We start from the raw sequence: 18,551 nt of genomic DNA on the forward strand, positions 1-18,551 counted from the left end.
CCCTTCCTCCCCCTCTACCCTCCCCCTCTCTCTCCTTGTCTCTCTTGCCTCCTTCTCTGTCTCCCTTCCTCCCTCTCTCTTTTCCTCCCTCCTTCTCTTTCCCCCTTCCTTCTTCTCTCGCTTTTTTCAAGCCAGGGTCTCTCTGCGTAGCCCAGGCTGTCCCAGACTCGCTCTGTAGAACAGGCTGGCCTGCCTTCCTGTGTCTCTGCCTCCGAGTGCTGGCATCACAGGCGTGCACCACCAAGCCTGGAGTTTTCTTTATCACCTAGCAATTTTCTCTCTTACAGACTGCCTGACCATGTCCAGGCTACTTTCTCTCTCTGCTCTGAACTCTTCCACATGTCTCTGGCTGTTCTCTCTCTCTCTCGCTCTCTCCCTCTCTTCCCCTCTCTCATATCTACAATAAGACCCCCATTCTTATGGGGGCTGGAGAGGCAGCTTGTTAGGTAAGAGTACTTGCTGCTCTTCCAGAGGACCCGGATTCGATTCCAAAGCAACCACACAGGAGTCCACAACTGTCTCCAACTTCAGCTCCAGAGATCCAACGGCCCCTTTTGGTCTCGGGGAGCTTTAAGGAATGGGGTGCACAGATACACACGTTGGCGAAATACCAATACACATAAAAGAAAAATAATTTTAAAAACACTCAACTTAATCACAGCACGGAGTGGTCATGCCTGGGCACGAGTGGCTAAGGCTCACAGTTGGAGGTCTGCCGCACGCCCGTGACCCCAGCGCTCGAGGAGGGGGAGGCAGGCGGATCTCCGTGACTTTGAGGCCCGCCTGGTCCACAGAGCGAGTCCAGGACGACCAGGCCTACAAGGAGAGACCCTGTCTTGAAAAACCAAAATAAAATAAAAGGTTTGAGGCCAACCTAGAATCCATCCTGACTTCCGGGCCAGGCTCTGTCATCTCACACAGCCTTGCCGTGTCCCAGGCGGCCCAAAGCGGGAGGTCACTGGGCCGCAGCTACGGCGGCCCCCATTCCGGCCACAGCACGGCTCGAACCCGAACCCTCCGAATCCGGGTCGGATGAACTACCTTTTCGGAACCACAAAAGATCGGTGGAGGCGGTTGTCAGCCGCGGAGGCGACTTTGCCACCAACCACCGCGGGGACCGCTTCAGCGTCCCGCGTGGATTATTACAGGGGTCAGGGCGCAGCGGATGGGAGAGCCCGGACTGGGGTCAAGGTCTTCAGGGACGGAGCCCCCAGCGCCCGGCTCCGCCCCTCTGCGGCCCCCTCCCCCCAACGCCCCGGGAACCCCGTAGGTGATCAGGGCGGCCGCAGCCCCCGGAGGGGGGGGCCGGGAAGAAGCTGAGAGCGACGCACGTGAACTGCGTCCCACAAGGGCTGGAAGCAGTCCGTACCCGCCCCCTCGGGAGGGCTTCCGCTCTCCTCCCCTCTCCAGGTCTCCCGCGGGTCCGCGCTGCGGAGGGGGAGGAGCTAGTCCTGGGCCCGTCCCCACTGACGGAGCCAACCAGTCAGCGAGCCTCAGGCCGGAGAGGAAACAGCGCAGCTCGCGCTTTGCCCCGCCCCCTGTGGGAACTCGGGGGGGAGGGGCAGGCGCTCAGTCCTCTGATTGGTCGAGCTTAACCACACACCCCCAAAGCTCCGCAACTCGCCGCCAGTCCCGGAACCTTCAGGCCGGAGTTTTGTCACTGACCCGGTCCACTTTTCCGAACACATCCAGAGACATTCTGTACTGTCCCAAGGTTTGCGCGAGCCAGCGGCTCTCGGGACTACATCTCCCAGGATGCCGCGCGGGGCAGCCAATATGGCGGCGACCACCGCCTTTTGCAAGGTTTGTATTTAATATGCTGCAGGGGGCCGGCCCAATACAGGCTTGTACTGCTAAATCTGGCGACGCGGAGTTTGATCCCTGGATTCGAGACACCCAAAAGTTGTGCTCCATCTTCCACAAGTCGCCTTGTCAGCCTCCTTCCCTTCCCGAGGCGTTAGGTAAATCATTATTTTTTCTGGAATGTGAGAAGCCAACAGGGGCTCTATTCCGAAGGTTGGTGGCGTTAATCACAAGTGATGGTTCACACTTTGGTTTGGGGTAGGTTGAAAAACACCGTTTGCAGTTTCCATCAGACGTATAGAAAGCTTAACTTACAAGGGCTCAACAGAGGAAAACCGGGAAATTTTTCTTTAACTACACCTGTAAATAATTTTAAAATGCCGCGTACAACAGATGTGGTATGAAAGTGATTTATTGGATGGGGGGGGGGGAGGGAGAAGGAGGAAAGGCGAAGAGAGGGAGAGAAAGGGAGAGAGAGACGCTTCCTGACTCAGAGATCTGATATGAAAGAGATTTATTGATAGAGAGAAGGGAGGGAGAGAAGGAAGGAGGGTTTGAGAGAGGGAGAGGGAAGAAGGGATAGGGAGAGCGGGAGGGAAACAGCGAGAGAGAGAGAGAGAGATGGTGACCCCCCCAGGAAAGAAACCGAGGCAGAGAGTGCGAGAGAAGAGAGAGAGGAGAGTCGGGGGTCCCTTCATCCCGGGCCCCTGGTGGTGAGGACCAAAGATGACATCACAGGCAGCTAAGGAACCTCAGAATGGGCCAGCGTATCGAGACCCCTGAGCCAACACAACCTGCTCAAGAGGAACAGGAGTTTCTTCTAAACGTCCTCACTGCAGGCATAACCCTTCACCTGCTAGGTATAACAGTTCCAGTTCCTGTTCCGGTTTCCCTCCGGATGATGTGGATTCAGAGGTGTAGTATCTGATGGCCTCTTTGAGGCGCTGCGTGCACTGTACACGTGTGAATTAGAGATGTCTTGCTCAAGGCTGGAGAGAAGGCTCAGAGGTTAAGAGCACTGGCTGCTCTTCCAGGAAGGATCAGGGTTCCATCCCAACCACCCATGTGTCGGCTCAGAACTGTCCCTAACTCCTATCCCAAGGGTCAAATGCCCATACTCAGACATCTATGCACCCAGAACACCGATGTACAGAAAATAAAAATAAATAAATAATATATAGAAAAAGAAATATCTTTAAAAAAATATCTTGCTCACACTTTTTTTTCTTCTTTTGCTTTGTTCGAGATAGTCTCACTGTGTAACTCTGGTCTAAAAATTATGGCCGATGCCTCTGACCCCAGCGCTCAGGGAGGCAGAGGCAGGGGCAATTCTGTGAGTTCGAGGCCAGCCTGGTCTACAGCGGGAGTCCAGAAAAGCCTAAACATTTTTTTTTTAAATTTTTGAAAAACAAATAACTAAAAAATACTTTAAAAATTGAAATAATTTTATTGTCAGTATTGTTAATATTATTTTGTATATGGTTGTTTGGCCTGCAGGTCCGTCTCTGCACCACATTGTGGGAGTCGGAATCGAACCCAGATCCTAAGATCCTGGACAGAGAGACGCTGAACTATCCATCTCTCCAGCCCACCCTTTTATTTATTTCTTTACTTCTGATTTTCTTTAATGATTACCCTCCATGTTGCTTGTCCTCCCAAGCCCTCGTCCACATAGACACACCCTACCTGTTTTACATCCTGTTCTTTAAGGACCTGGCCTGGGAGACCAATGAAAGGAAGGCAAACCATAGAGACGCCACTTAGTCCTCCAGGGCGCATAGAGGGACCGAGGATGGGCTCCGCCTCTCTCTGCATCCGGAGCAGGCGGGGGATGATGACGCACTTCCGGCCTCGTTTGTTTTCTTCGTCTGTCGCGCCATGCCAGGGCGTGCGCTGTCGCGGCTGCGTTTCGGGGAGACAGTGGCCTTGCGCCCCTCTTTCTGGAAAGCTCATCGGGGTTTCGGGGTCTCGGAGGACGGATCCGAGGCTGCGATGGCGGCGGCCTGCGCGGTGGTGGTGGCGGTGAAGGCGGAAGGGGAGGAGGAAGAGAAGGACCCCGGGGACTGGCGGGACCCCGAAACCTCCCGGAGACGCTTTTGGCGGCTGCGCTCCGGGGACGTGTCCGGCCCGGAGGAGGCGCTGAGCCGCCGGCGGGAGCTGTGCCGCCGCTGGCTGCGGCCCGAGCGGCGCTCCAAGGAGCGGATGCTGGAGCTGCTGGTCCTCGAGCAGATCCTCAGCCTCCTCCCGCGCCGGCTGCGGGAACCTGTGCGTCGCCGGCGCCCCGAGAGCGGGGAGGAGACGGCGGCCTGGGCGCGCGCCCTGCACCCGGCCTCCCCACAGGTGAGGGACCACCGGAGACCGCGGGCCTGCTGCAAAGCCTCCGGAGGGCGAATTAGGTTCCCGGTCCCTGCCTGGACCTCCAACGGGAGAGGAAGGGGTCCCATGCCATTCTCTGGGCATCTTCTTTCACGTTCATACACAAACAAGCAGAAGAGGAGGGGGGCAGGAGTGTGCCTTTTGGGGATGCAACCTGCAATCACTGTTAGTGTGAAACGTCCTTTTTTTTTTGTATTTTATTTTGTTCACGTGTGTGGGACAGCTCCAGGGCCATCGGGTCTCCGGACCTGGAGTCCCGGGGGCTGTTGTAAGCTGCCCAGTGTGGGTGCTGGCTCCTGTGTTCGGGTCACTCTTCTTGGAAGAGCAAGGAGCACCCTGTCTTTTGTAAAAGTGATTTTTTTTTTTTTAATTTTTCATGTGCCTTGGTGTTTTGCCTACCTGAGCACCTCATGGACACTTTGAGGCGCCAGGACTTGAACCCAGGTCGTCTGGAAGAGCAGACCAACCTTTGAGCCGACCCTCTAGCCCCAGAAAGTTCACCTTGATTAATGTTTCCCAGATTCCCCCCCCCCCCGACCCAAGAAATGTCATTTCATAGTTTAGCTACATTCTTCCCGCCCCCATTGAGTTTTCCCGCTTCCTTGTCATCTTGGGGGGTAAGGGTTGAACAAGAGTCACAGTCTGGAGCCAGGAATGCGTGGCATGGGTGTGGCTGGTCCCCTCCCTAGCTTCCGGGCTTAGCAGTGAGGAAGAGGTGGACGCTGGCGCTCCCCATGTCTCCCTCCCATTCAGGGCAGTCAAAGCTGCTGGGAGATGCTGGCTAGCTCAGGCTAGCTCTGAAGCTGCGTTTCAGGGGACCCAGAGTCCGGTTAAGGTGACAGGGAAGGCCTTGGTACCCAGTCACTCGACTCACCAGCTCCTTGCTCTCAGCAGGCACAGCGAGCACTAACTGAGGTCTTGTGCCCCTCCAGGGCACCCCGACTTTCAAGGCCAAGGCTGGATCTCTGACTAGGGGAGAGTGGAGCAGCTGTCCGTGGCCTGGAACTGCTCTCGTGGAGAGAGTGCAGAGGACGGCCAGGCTGGGTGAGTGATGCCCTTCCCTGACGCCCTGTGGTCCCTGTGGCTTGGGTGAGCCAGGGTCTCCTTCTAGATGTGGTGACAAAGCATCCTTCCCAGAATACCACAGTTCCTGTCTTTCTGCCTGTGGAACCCCTCTAATTCCCAGAATGCCCCAGTCTCCTGTCTTCCTTTCCCTGAGCGCCCAGGGGAACAGTTTTTATAGATCGACTCCCCTAACACCCCACCAAGACCTCAAGTCCTGATACTGACATTGGTGTCCTGAGCTGGACCCGTTCTATTTCTGCTCACATTCTCCGGTTTCAGACCTGGAGATCTGAGCTGCCTGGAATCCTGACCTGATCCCAAAGCAAGAGGAGGACTGGAAGGAGGACGCTGAGCCTGCGCAGGCCTGCCTACAAGGCTCACACTGGGACACTGCCCCCGAACAGGAAGAGAAACCACCTAAAAATGCTGTTCCACCACAGGGGGATGGTGAGTTCAAGGCCAGTCTGGGCCGCAGGGTAGGATTCTCATGTGACGCTGGCATGAACTCTTCCTCCTGCTCCTCAGCATGTCCTTTGTCTTGGAGAACAGCACCGTTTCTGCGGTGAGTGTGCGCCCTCGCTGGGTGTGGCATGTGCCAGTCTGGAGTGGGCAGGGGGACGGTCCCCTATCCTACCTGGGCTGACCAACACACACCCCTGTGACAGGGCCACAAGTGCTGCATGATGCTCTTCAGGTACAATAACCACAGCGGCCTGAGCTTCGTGTCCAAGCTGGACATCCCCAAGCAAAGCGTCCAGCACAACGTGGACAAGAGGGCCACCACTGAGGACTGAAACTCCACAGCCCTGGAGATGCTGCACCAGAACAGCATCACGTGGGTCCGGGTTGCAGTCGTAGGGGTGAGTTGCTGGGGGTGGGTGGCATAGCCGCTTAGCATGACAGGCTGGGAATGGCCAGGGATGGCCCGGGCCTTCCCATCAGCTTATGACAGGCAGGGTAGTGGCCAGGGGGAGGCACAGCCACTCATCGTGACAGGTGAGGGGTGGCAGAGGCGACACAGCCTTTGACCCCGGCGCTTAGGGGGCGGAGGCAGCTGTGAATCTGAGTTCAAGCCAGCCTGGCCTACACAGTGAGCTGCAGGCCAGTCTGGTCTACACAGTTGAGTTCCAGGCCAATCTGCTCTACACAGTGAGTTCAAGGCCAGCGTAGTGTACACTGAATTCCTGGCCAGCCTGGTCTACACAGTTCTAGACCAGTCTACATAGTGAGTTCCAGACAACAGTAAGTTCCCGGCCAGGCTGCTTATATACAGTGAGCTCCAGGCCAGCCTGGTCTACACGTTTGAGTTCAAGGCCAGCCTTGTCAATGCAGTTTTCAGGCAGCCTGGTCTACACAGTTGAGCTTCAGGCCAGCCTGGTCTACACATTTGAGTTCAAGGCCAGTCTAGTGTACATGGTGAGTTCCAGGCCAGCCTGGTCTCCATGGTGAGCTCCAGGCCAGCCTGGTCTACACGGTGAAACGCTGTCTCACCAGCAAAAGGGGAGCAGCCAGCACCTCCTGGTTGTGCCCTGCGGGGTGCTTGTGGCACCCTGCACTCAGGGGGGTCCAGCTCCTGGCAGAGCAGACCTGGCTGCCAGAGTGGGAGGCAGGTCCCTGCTGGGAATGGTGGCCCAGGCCTGTGGATCTAGGCTCTTGCCAAGAGGAACAAGGTGCATGTGGTTTCCAGAGCCCACACAGAGAAGGGAGAGAACATAGTCTCATAGACTATGAGAACAGATTCTCATCGTCATCCGCTGACCTGTGTACCAAACACACAGCATAATGAACTAGTAACAATGGTATGATATTAAGTGTGTAAAAGCATTGTGGCCTTCACCCTTCGAGGAGGGCCAGATTGGCATCTCAGGAAGAGGAGGAGGCTGGCTCTGGAAGCTCTCTAGAAGGTTGGCTCACATGGGTTTCCCCCATCTGCCCAGCTCTGCAGGCATCTGGGGGTGACCGTGCTGTAAGGAGTCGCCCTGTTTGTTTGTTTCCTTTGGGGTTGTGGACTTGGGATGGAACTGGGGACTTATGAAGGCCGATTTCAAAAGCTAGGCTACCTTAGCAGGGTGCTCTCAAAGGCCTTGTTGGGGACTGATTGGCTTCAGCCATGCTCCAGTCACACCTGAGCTTGGAAGGAGAAAGCAGTTCTTTGTATCTGCATCTGCTGAGCCCTCTCCTGTCCTTACCTGCCCCGTGCTGAGGCCTCTCCTCCTCTCTCTCCTTTCTTCTCCCTCCCTCCCTGTCCTCCTTCTGCTGCCTTCCCCTCCCTCTCCTTCCCCGTCTCGCTCTCTTCTTTCCTGCCTCCCTCTCCCTCTCTTTTCCCTTACTTCTCTATTCTCTCTCTTCTCTCACTCCCTTTCCCCCTCCCTCTCCCTGTTCCTCCTTCCCCCTCCTTCTCCCTCCTCTCTCTCTTCCTCTCTTCCACTCTCCCTTCTTCTCTTTCTGCCTTTCTCCTTTCTCCCTTTCTCCCTCCTCCCTTTCTCTCCCCTCCTCTCTTTTCTCCCTTTCTCTCCCTCTCTCTCTCCATTCCTCTCCCTTCCTCCCTCTTTCTTTCACTCCCTCCTTTTCCCTCTCCTCTGACACCAGATGGTTGTGAGTCACTGTGTGGGTGCTGGGACTTGAACTCAGGACCTCTGGAAGAGCAGCCGGCACTCTCACCCTCTGAGCAGTCCCTCCAGCCCCCCTGACCTTGAACTTGTAACCTCCAGCCTCCACCTTCAGATGGCTAGGGCTCCATGCAAGCACCAGCACCCAGTGTATGTGGCATTGGGAACCCAGCCAGGGCCTGGTATAGTCTCAGGCCTACCTGCTGGGCCACATCCCAGGTGAGTGAGCCCTCCCGCTCTGGGACAGGGTCTTGTCATGTGGCCCTGAGGGATCTGGAGCCCAGTGCACCCCCAGCCAATTGTTGGTGCAGGGCTTGGGGGGGTTGGCCTCACTCCTTCCACAGACCTTATGGTCTCACTCTTCTTTTAGCCAGGTGTCCATTTACAAGATAGATCAGGACTGTCACAAATTCTGCACTACTGTCGTCGACAGGGCCATGACGATCAGGGATTTCAAGGTGTGTCTCCCCAGTGGCTGTTGGCAGCACCAGGGTGCAGCCTGGGCCATGCGCACACTCTCCACTGAGCTGCCCTGCTGCAGCGCCTGGCAAAAGAGCTGGCCCCAGAGTCCCTAAGTCGAGGAGAGCATGGCTCCCAGCTGGTGGGTCGGTGGTGGCTATAAGCTGACCTCCTGCTCGGGAAGGCTTGGTGCTGTGTTGAAGCCAGTAGCCCACATAGCTGTGCACAGACATAGCTTCACAGTTTACACAGTTGGCCGAGGACTCAGTCCTGGAATGCCGATGCTTGGGAGGCTGAAGCAGAGGGATAGCTCTGAGCTTGGTGCCAGCCTGAACTAGATGATAGAACCTTACTCCCCTCCCCCCCAAAAAATAATGCAGTGAGCCGAGAAGATAGAACATGCACACACGCACACGCACATGTAACAAGTGTGATAATACAAAGAGTAGTTTAGGGCCTCGAGTGATGGCTCAGCAGTTAAGAACACTCGCCTAGGACTCAGGATTTGGTTCCCAACACCCCCTTTGCAGCTCACAACCAGGTCCAGGGAATTTGATGCTCTTCCACCATTCCACAGACAACAGGCACATATGTGGTGCATGCAAAAATACATACATACATGCATACATGCCTACATACGTACATACATACATACATATACACATACATGAATTAGCCATTTGTGATGTAGTACGCCTGTGAGTCTAGTGCTCAGGGAGGTGGAGGCAGGGGCATCTCTTGTGAGTTCAAGGCCAGCCTGGTCTCCAGAGCGAGTCCAGGACAGCCAGGGCTACATAGAGAGACCCTGTCTCGAAAAAACAAAACAACAAAATGACATAAATAAATCTTGAAATAAAGGTCCAGACCTAGGGACTCATGTCTTTAATCCCAGGAGTCAGACGAGGGTTGGTCTCTTGTGAGTTGGAGGCAGCCTGGTGTATCGAGTTCCAGGCGAGCCACGGGAGGGAGGGAGGGAAGGAAGGAAGGAAGGAAGGGAAGGAAGGAAAGGAGACTGTACAGCCAGAGGTGATGTGAACTCTTGGTAAAGGAGACTCCAGGCGCTGAGGCCGGGGAGTGCAGCAGTGTGGGAGGGAGCCAAGGTCTCCAGGGCTGACTGAGCTCTGCTTTCTCCAGACCCTGGAGTCATCCATCTAGGGCCTCCGCAGCATGTGAGGAGGAGCTGCCCACCCTAGGACCAGGGCTCCTTGAACGAAGTAACATGTCTTGGGCAGTGATATTCACTTAATAAAATATATTCAATATTTTAATTAAATATTAAATATTTAATTTCAATATTTAAATATTCAAACTATGGCATATTTTATTATTAAATTTACAGAGCATCTCCCATGTTTCAGTCACAATTCTTTGTGTCTCTAGGATTAATATATAACATTTACTGTATACTAATAAGCATGTTCACGCCTCTCCACTCTTCAAAGCAGGGACAGCAGAGAAACCAGCAAAATAGCACTTGGTCCATTATTACAGTGAGTAATTTTATTATGGATGAGAGAGGAAAAATGTTCAGAGGCACCTGGAAGAGTTCAGAGCACAGAGAAAAAGAAGCAGACTTGATATGACCAAGACGAATGAAGAATATTAAGAGAAAAGTAGAGATAGCTTAGAGACAAAGTATGCTTTCATCAGTGCACTGGCTGGACCTAGGTCCCCCTACACTGATGTAGCAAGGCTGCAGCTTAGTCAACATGTGGGTCCCCTAACAATTGGACTGAGAGCTTTTAGATTCTGTTGCTTGCCCTTAGTTCACTTTCCCCTAGCTGGGCTGTCTTGCCTGTCCTTATTGAGAGAGGATGCTCTTAGTCCTGCCTGATGTGTTGTGTCAGGGTGGGTTGGTAGACATAGTGAGCCTCTCTGAAGAGAAAGAGGGAATGGTGGAGGGGAGAATGATGGTGGGAATGTGAAGAGAAGGCATGGGGGCCTGTGATGAAGATAAGAAATTAATAAATTAATCGGTGGAAAGAAAGGGTAATTTCTAGACTATTTAGCAAATTATGATAGTGCAGAAAGAGATGAGGCTGTTAGGGAAGACACAGGAATCTAGATGGATGGTTTGTATAACAAGTACATTTACTCCCCCTTCAGGGAACGTGAAGGCCACCATGGGTGTTGATATCCTGATAGGAGCCACAGGTCGAAAGAGAGCAGTATGTCCCTTTTGTCAGAGCAAGAAAAATGTTTTGCTGGATAAGAACTATTTCACTAATTCTGGATGAATGCTATTTTTGGTATGTGTGTTTGTTTGTTTGTTGTTTGTTTCTAATCACCAGAATCCCTTTGATACTGCATGTTGAGCAGGTCCAGGACTGGCATTTTTTTGATAATTGCAGTCCTGGGACCTAAAAAGTTCAAACTATTAGGAAAGCCTGATTACACTCTTCATACCTATTTATGTCTTTTTTAAAAAGTATGGTTATTGCATGCCTTTCTGTAGATTTCCTTCTGATGTGTTTTTATTTCCCATACTCAAATGTATCATATTTTTAAAATCACAATTATTCAGCAGACTATCTTTATGAAAAACCTAACAGTCTGGTAGAATTCTGCTATCTTAATTAGAAATGTATAATTACACATATTAATGAAATTACACACGTTGCAGAAGTAAAAAATCAAGTACAATCACCGTAAAGACAGGCATTCTGATTTAGAATGATTTGTCCATGGTTATTGTATGTCCAAGGTATACGACATATTATTAAATTTACAGAGCATCTCCCATGTTTCAGTCACAATTCTTTGTGTCTCTAGGATTAATATATAACATTTACTGTATACTAATAAGCATGTTCACTCCTCTCCACTCTTCAAAGCTTTTTGACTGTATCTCAGTAAAGCACACTCATCTTCAAAGTATTCTATGATTTTTGCATGTGCTAGACTCCAAGGTTCACAGTCCTAATGATTTTGCGTGCTGTCTTTTTTCACATGGGCCTTTAATAGCTTAAAAGAATTAGGAATTGATAATCTTTGGAGATGAATATAAATTTTATGATTTTTTTTCACATTACTGTCTTTAATATTGTTATTATTGTTTATTACAATTTTTTTCAAATCTGTGGCTCCCTCATCTCTGCCCAATCCCACCCTCCTTCCCTCTTCTCCCCCGATGCCCCTCCCCTAGTCCACTGTTAGGGAAGGTCATCCTCCCCTTCTATTTGACCCTAGCCTATCATGTTGTTTAATACAAGTATTTCTTCTATTTTTGCACTGATATCATAATAGTTATCCATCCTTCTATCTAACATCTATCCGCAGTCTATAATCTATATCATATATCTATTACACACACATACACACAGTTTTGAATATCTTATTTCTTCGAAACACGTGGTTCAAAAATTGTTTAAAATCAATGTCTTAAAGTCAGAATTCTGAAGGATTTGAAATGCATGTGTCACTTTGTCAGTTATGGCCTGAGCCTTGGAATGTTGATATCACAGTGGTTTCTCCCCTGACTACTACAGAATGTGTACACGTCAGTGGTTTGTCTACAAACTGCTGTAGCCATTTTTGGTTAGTGCCAGGAAAGCAAAGGATAATTTTGTGCCTAGTGAAAGTTTCTCTATTCCAGGCTCCACTGTAAAGGTATTTTAAAATGATCATTATGATTCTCATGGTAGACTAATGGTTTCAGGAATGTTCTGTCTTGATTTGTCTAGAACCTGTGATAAAATTCTTAACAGTTGTTTCATGAAAAGCTAATCCTGTTAGCAATAGTTAATACCATTCCCCCAAAGAAACAAAGTTATTATGTTAGAGAGGTATGCTCTGAGTTATACAAGAGAATGATATCCATGTTTCTTCAAAACTATATGCCCAAGTTATGAGAGATTATTTTCTGTTTCATCTAGTAGTTTTACTCACTATGCCAACAAAGCTTTGTTTGAAACTGCTCAGATTTCAGCCCTAAATCCAAAAACTTTCTGGTTTCAGACATATATGTGAACACTGATTCTGCTAGATAGGAATGTCTTTCCAGACCTACTCATTTAATTTCAATTTTATCATGAAACTGCATTGGCAGTATTTTATAAAATACCTTTACATTATTGCTGGATGTGTTTGATGACAATCATTGGCTGATGTCTCTCTTTGTTCGATTCACAGGGATCTTTAAACTTCGCAAGTAAAAACTATGGCTTGTCAGTACATATTCCCTGAATGAAGTAAAATGACTTAGTAATATTCACTTAATAAAATACATACTTTAAATATTCAAAATGTATGAGCAGGAACAGTAGAGAAACCAGTAAACTAGTAGCCACTCCATTATTACAGGGAATAATTTTATTATGGGTCAGAGAAGAAAAATGTTCAGAGGCACCTGGAAGAGTTGAGAGCACAGAGAAAAAGAAGCAGATATGACCAAGACTGTCTAGAAGAGAATGAAGAATATTAAGAGAAAAGTAGAGATGGCTTAGACACAGACAAACTGTGCTTTCATAAGTGCACAGGCTAAATGTAGGTCCAGCTACACATATGTAGCAGAAATGCATCTTGGTTGACATGTGGGTCCCCTAACAATTGGACTGAGAACTGTCTCTGACTCCGTTGCTTGCCCTTATTTCTCTTTCCCCTAGCTGGGCTGTCTTGCCTGTCCTTATTGAGAGAGGATGCTCTTAGTCCTGCCTGATGTGATGTGTTAGGGTGGGTTGTTATACATAGGGAGCCTCTATGACGGGAAAGAGGGAATGGGGGAGGGGAGAATGATGGTGGGACTGTGACGAGAGAAGTGACGGGGCTGGAATGAAGATGTGAAATTTATAAATAAATTAATTAGTGGAAAGAAAAGGTATTAGTAGACTAGGAAATTAGGATAGTGGAGAAAGATGAGGTTTTTGGGAAGGCACAGAAATCTAGTGTTTTGAGATATATAACAAGTCCGTTTACTTGCCCTTCAAGGAACCTGGAGGCTATCATGGGTGTTGCTATCCTGATAGGAACTACAAGTCAATAGAGAGCCATGTGTCCCTTTTGTCGGAGCAAGGAAAATGGCCATTTTGCTGGACCAGAACTATAGAACTATAGAACTACTTCACAAATTCTTGATGAATGCTGTTTTTTTTTTTTTTTTTGAATGTTTGTTTGGTTTTTGCTTGTTTCTTTCTGATCACCAGAATTCCTTCCGTACTGCATGTTGAGCAGGTCCAGGACTGCCAGTTTTGGATATTTGCACTCCCTGGGACCTAACTAGTTTATTATTTATTACTATTTTAATAGTGATGGGTTTAGTTATCACATGCCACTCTATAGATTTCCTTCTGATGTATTTTTATTTCCTATACTCAAATGTATCATAGTTTAAAAATCATAATTATTCAGCAGAGTATCTTTATGAAGAACCTAACAATATGGTAGAGTTTTGCTATCTTAATTAGAAATGTATAATTACAGATATTAATGAAATTACACACTTTGCAGAAGGCAAAAATTATTACTCTTACCAAATGCAATCATTTTAAAAATAGGCATTCTAATTTTAAATGATTTGTCCGTGATTATTGTATGTCCAATGTATACTACATTTCTTTATTATGAGACTTAGAGAGTATCTCCCATGTTTTAGTCACAATTCTTTGTTTCTCTGGGATTAATATATAAAATTCACTATATACTAATATGCATGTGCACTCCTCTCCACTCTTTAAAACTTTCTGCCTTCTCTGTACATGAAGCTTTCTGACAGTATCTCAGTAAAGCACATTCATCTTTAAAGTAGTCTATGATTTTTGCATGTGTTAGATTCCAAGGTTCACAGTCTTAATGATTTTTGCATGCTGCCTTTTTTCACATGGACCTTTAACAGGTTAAAAGAATTAGGAATTAGGAATTCATCTTTGGAGATGAATATAAATTTCACGATATTTTTTTTTACATTACTGACTTTTAGTATTCATTTTTATTATCATTTATTACAATTTTTTTTTTCAAATTTTGTTGCAGCTGTGGCCCCTTCCCTCATCTCCTCCCAATCCCATCCTCCTTCTCTCTTCTCTCCCTATGCCCTTCCCCTAGTGCACTGATAGGGAAGGTCCTCCTCCCCTTCTATTTGACCGTAGTCTATCATGATGTTTTATATAAGTATTCTTCCTATTTTTGCATACATGTTATTACAGTTATCTATCCTTCTGTCTAACATCAATCATCTATCATCTATATCATATATCTTTTACACAAACACATATATGGTTGTGAAAATGTTATTCCAAATACATGTGGTACAAAAATTGTTCAAAATGTTTTAATGTGAGCAGATTGAAGGAAATGAAATGCATGTGTCACACTATCAGTTATGGCATGAGCCCTGGAATGTTGACATCACAGTGGTTTTTCCCCGACTACAGAATGTGTACACTTCAGTAGTTCATCTGCAAACTGCTGTAGCCATTTTTGCTTAGTGCCAGAAGAGAAAAGCTTAATTTGTGCCCAGTGAAAGGTTCTTTATTCCAGGCTCCACTGTAAAGGTATTTTTAAATGACTGTTATGGTTCTCATGATACACTAATGGTTTCAGGAAGCGTTATGTCTTGATTCATTCAGATTATGTAAACCCCACTTCATGAAAAGCCACTCATACTACAATTTAGTACCATTCCCCAAAAGAAAGAAAAAAACACCTGAAGTATGCTCTTAGCTATAAAGGAGAAAGGTGTTTGTATATCTTCAAAACTATATCTGACCAAGTTATAAGAGGATTATTCTCTATACCATCCAATTATGGTACTCATCCTGACTACAAGGATTTGTTTTAAATTTGTGTCAGAGTTCAAACCTTAAAATCTCAAAAGCTCTCTGGTTTTCAACAGACTGTTACTGTTTCTGACATATTTTGTGTTCTTTGGAACCTAAATTTCAATATTTTGATATAGATTCAGATTAGACAAGAACTGTTTTCCAGTTTTTGAATTTCAGTTCTGTTACAATGAAACTGAATTGGTACTATTTTAACATACCTTTAAATTACATACCTTTCATTTATGTACATATTGAAAACCATTGGCTGCTTTCTTTGATACTTTTATTCATTTCATTAAGTACTTTCTAACTAAAAGCTATGGGATCTCTGTAAACATTCCTTATTTTTATATTTTAAGTAATAGTCACTTAAGTACAAACATTTTAAATATTCAATTGTATGATCTGGGTAATAGGAAAAAAACACCAAATCTTAGATGATTACAGGAAAGAATTTTATTATGCATAAAAGATGAAAAATGTTTATAGGATTCTAGAAAAGTTCAGACCAGAGGGGAGAAAAACATACTTTATGTGACCAAGCTGTCTAGGAGAAAAGAAAGAATATTAAGACAGAAAAGTGGAGATAGCTCAGACAAGTAAAGAAACTGCCTTCATAAAGAGATAGAGAGCAATGCAAGAAATATTTTGGGAGTTAGCAGAGTGCAGGAGGAGATAGGCTTGTTTGTTAAGTGACAGGAATACAGGTGTGGGTTCTGAGATGTATAACAAGTACTTTTTCTTCCTCTTCAGTTTACCTGGACGCCAGCATTGGTGCTGATATCCTGACATCACAGGTCGATGGAGTGCCATATGTCCCTTTTGTCAGAGGCAAGGAAAATGAGTTCTCTTGCTGTATAAGAATTGTCTCACAAATTCTTGATGAATGTTGCTTTGTATTTCGGTGTGTTTGTTTTTGTTTGTTTGTTTGTAACCCTATAAGTCCTTGTATATACTCCATCTTGAGATGGACAAAGATGCTCATTTTTGGATATATGTGCTCCCTACTGACTAGTTTAAACCATTAGAAAAACCTGCTTATTTTCTTCACATCTATTTATGTTCACTTACATAGTTATGGTATTTAGTTATGGTGTTTCAATGTCAGTACATAGATGTATATCAGTATTTTTTACTGCATCCCAATGTTTCAGCCATTTGAAAGAGGAAATATTGAGTAGAAAATCTTTATAAAGTACTTTAAAATTTGGTAGAGTTTTGCTATGCCATTTAATACTGTAAAATTAAACATGTTAAACTACGCAATTTACAGAAGGTACGGTTTACTATCAAAATTCAATCATTTAAAGAAATAGGCATTCTAATTTTACATGATCTGTTTATGGTTATCATGTGTCCAAGGTATACTACATATTTAATCATGAGATTTACCGAGTATCTTGCAGGTTGTTTCAGTTACAATTCTATGTGTCTTTAGCTTAGCATTTACTATATACTAATAAGCAAGTATCCTCCTCTGTAGGCATCAGTGCTGTCTGACTTTTTTGTGCATGAAGTTTTCTGACTATCTCAATAAAGCACATGCCCTTTAAAAACCTATGATTGGTTCTAAGGTTCACAGTGTTAATGACATCTCCATGCTGCCTTTTTCAGGTGGAACTTTGATAGGTTAAAAGCATTTGGAATTAATAAATGGGGATAAATATACATTTCACCATGTTTTACACCAAGTATATCAACTCTTGCACACATATTATTACATTAAGCTGAACAATAACATCCATGTTGCTACTCCAATGGCCAAATTTTAGGGGTCACTTACTATGGCCTTCATTTAATGTTTGGCATCAATTATTCTGACCTGCGGGAGTTCAATGGGGTCTTAAAGAGGGGGTGAAAAGAATGGGGTAGGACAAAGAGACATGAAGAATGAAGCCAAGTCTGTTTGTCTGATCAAGGCCTCATTTATTTGAAATTTTTACACAGCTATATAGGGAGAAGGCAGGAAAGGGGGAAGGCTAATATCCTGCTGTGGAAGATAGCAAAAGGGTTTTATGGTTTGAGATCCCTCCTGCAAGATACCTTAAGAATGTTTCCTTAAGATATTTCAAGGATGCTCCAAGACTAATGAGCAGATGTTCTCACATAAATCTATCACCCATGACCTAGGGTCCTAGTGAAGCTGTTGTTAACTTTTCCACTAATTGGCTTTGGCTCCACTAAGTGGCTTTGGCTCCACTAAGTGGCTTTGGCTAACTAATTGGCTTTGGCTCCACTAAATGGCTTTGGTTCCCGGCAATCAATCTGTCTTTTTTTGTGAATCAGTCTAGTACTTGAGTATTTCTTTTTCTCTCCAGTATGATTCTTTGCAATGTGCTTCTTGCTTTTATTTTTAATTCATGAATAATATTGGCAAACTTCATTAATAATGGATAGTCTTTATTACTCAAATTAAAAAAATAATTTTAGTTGCAATACAATTACTTCATTTACCCCCTTCCTCACTCTGGACAAGTGGTTCTCAACTTGTTGGTCTTGAACCCTTTGGAGATGGCATATTAGATATCTTCCTATCAGAGACTTACATTAGAATTTATAACAGCAACAAAATTACAGTTATAAAGTAGCAATGAAATAATTTTATAATAATAAACCATAATAACCATAAAATAATTTTATGGTTGTATCCTATACAACATGAGTAATTATATTAAAGTGTTAACCACTGATGTATATCCTATCAGCTACACTTCTTCAAACTTGAGTCTTCTCATGACTCTCAAGTTGATCACTTCTGGAAAAAAAAAGCCTATTTCTCCAATCTATTCCCAATACTTCCCTTCCTAAGTGACCTCTTCCTTTCTATTACATTTTAAATATTCTTTTAACTTAACAGATTCCTGCTTTGGGAATTGAGGCTGTGTTTTAAAACTATGCACCCTTTGAAATGTAGTATTGACATCAGTCTTGTAAGTATCCACTGAATACCTGTTCTGTTAGGTCGAGACCTATCCCAGGAGAATCCATATTTACCCACATGGAAGCCTGTGAGGAGTTCACCACCGATGGATTATACCGAACCTTGCTGTGCCAGGGTTCCATAAAACTCAGACAGAACAAGAAAAAAAACAACATCTCTCCTTTTTCAGTTCTGTTTTGGTTGTGTCTAATAACCTGTGAATATGTCCCTCATGGCTGCTGTACTATTAGAGGCTATACTTTGATTAGGCTTTACTGTACGAAAATAAAAGTTTTTGATTTATGTTTTGCTTTATAGTTACCTTATTATTTCCCCATTTTATTTCTTATTACACATCCTCCCATATTCTCTTACTTGGTCTCTTTTAAAATCATAGCTTCTTTTTGAATTAATTGTTGTTACACAAATATATGTATATTAAGGTACATTTATATATATGGATATATATTATGTATATATTCCTAACAACATAAATATAACCAGCTCAGTCAGTACAATGTTAATTGTATATATGTTTTCAGGACTGTCCATTTGATATTA

General features: G+C 45.7%; 1 protein-coding gene across 9 annotated transcripts; it reads left to right on the top strand.

The window, feature by feature from the left end:
- The first annotated feature begins 1,689 nt into the window (after nucleotides 1–1,689).
- LOC110563107 (zinc finger protein 394-like) lies at nucleotides 1,690–18,293 on the top strand. 9 transcript variants are annotated; one of them, XM_060376149.1, is made up of 7 exons: nucleotides 1,746–1,961; nucleotides 3,301–4,143; nucleotides 5,112–5,223; nucleotides 5,524–6,104; nucleotides 7,834–8,311; nucleotides 10,419–10,561; nucleotides 15,824–18,293. In XM_060376149.1, exons 2-4 carry the CDS (start codon nucleotides 3,682–3,684, stop codon nucleotides 5,535–5,537), a joined length of 588 nt encoding a protein of 195 aa, XP_060232132.1. In that variant the 5' UTR covers nucleotides 1,746–1,961; nucleotides 3,301–3,681; the 3' UTR covers nucleotides 5,538–6,104; nucleotides 7,834–8,311; nucleotides 10,419–10,561; nucleotides 15,824–18,293. The 9 variants fall into 9 exon arrangements, with proteins under 9 accessions (XP_060232134.1, XP_060232132.1, XP_060232133.1 ...); XM_060376150.1 differs by having other exon boundaries at nucleotides 8,224–8,311; XM_021660066.2 differs by lacking the exon at nucleotides 7,834–8,311 and having other exon boundaries at nucleotides 5,524–5,806; nucleotides 5,910–6,104.
- Nucleotides 18,294–18,551: the final 258 nt, after the last annotated feature.

This window comes from Meriones unguiculatus, assembly GCF_030254825.1.
Source record: "Meriones unguiculatus strain TT.TT164.6M chromosome 13 unlocalized genomic scaffold, Bangor_MerUng_6.1 Chr13_unordered_Scaffold_34, whole genome shotgun sequence".
Classification (NCBI taxonomy): Eukaryota; Metazoa; Chordata; class Mammalia; order Rodentia; family Muridae; genus Meriones; species Meriones unguiculatus.

Bases quoted from the DNA above. Each gene is read 5' to 3' on its own strand.
- LOC110563107 (XM_060376151.1), top strand. From the start codon at position 3,682: ATGCCAGGGCGTGCGCTGTCGCGGCTGCGTTTCGGGGAGACAGTGGCC. The intron at 4,144-5,111 runs GTGAGGGACCAC...GTGCCCCTCCAG, and splicing joins TGCACCCGGCCTCCCCACAG to GGCACCCCGACTTTCAAGGC.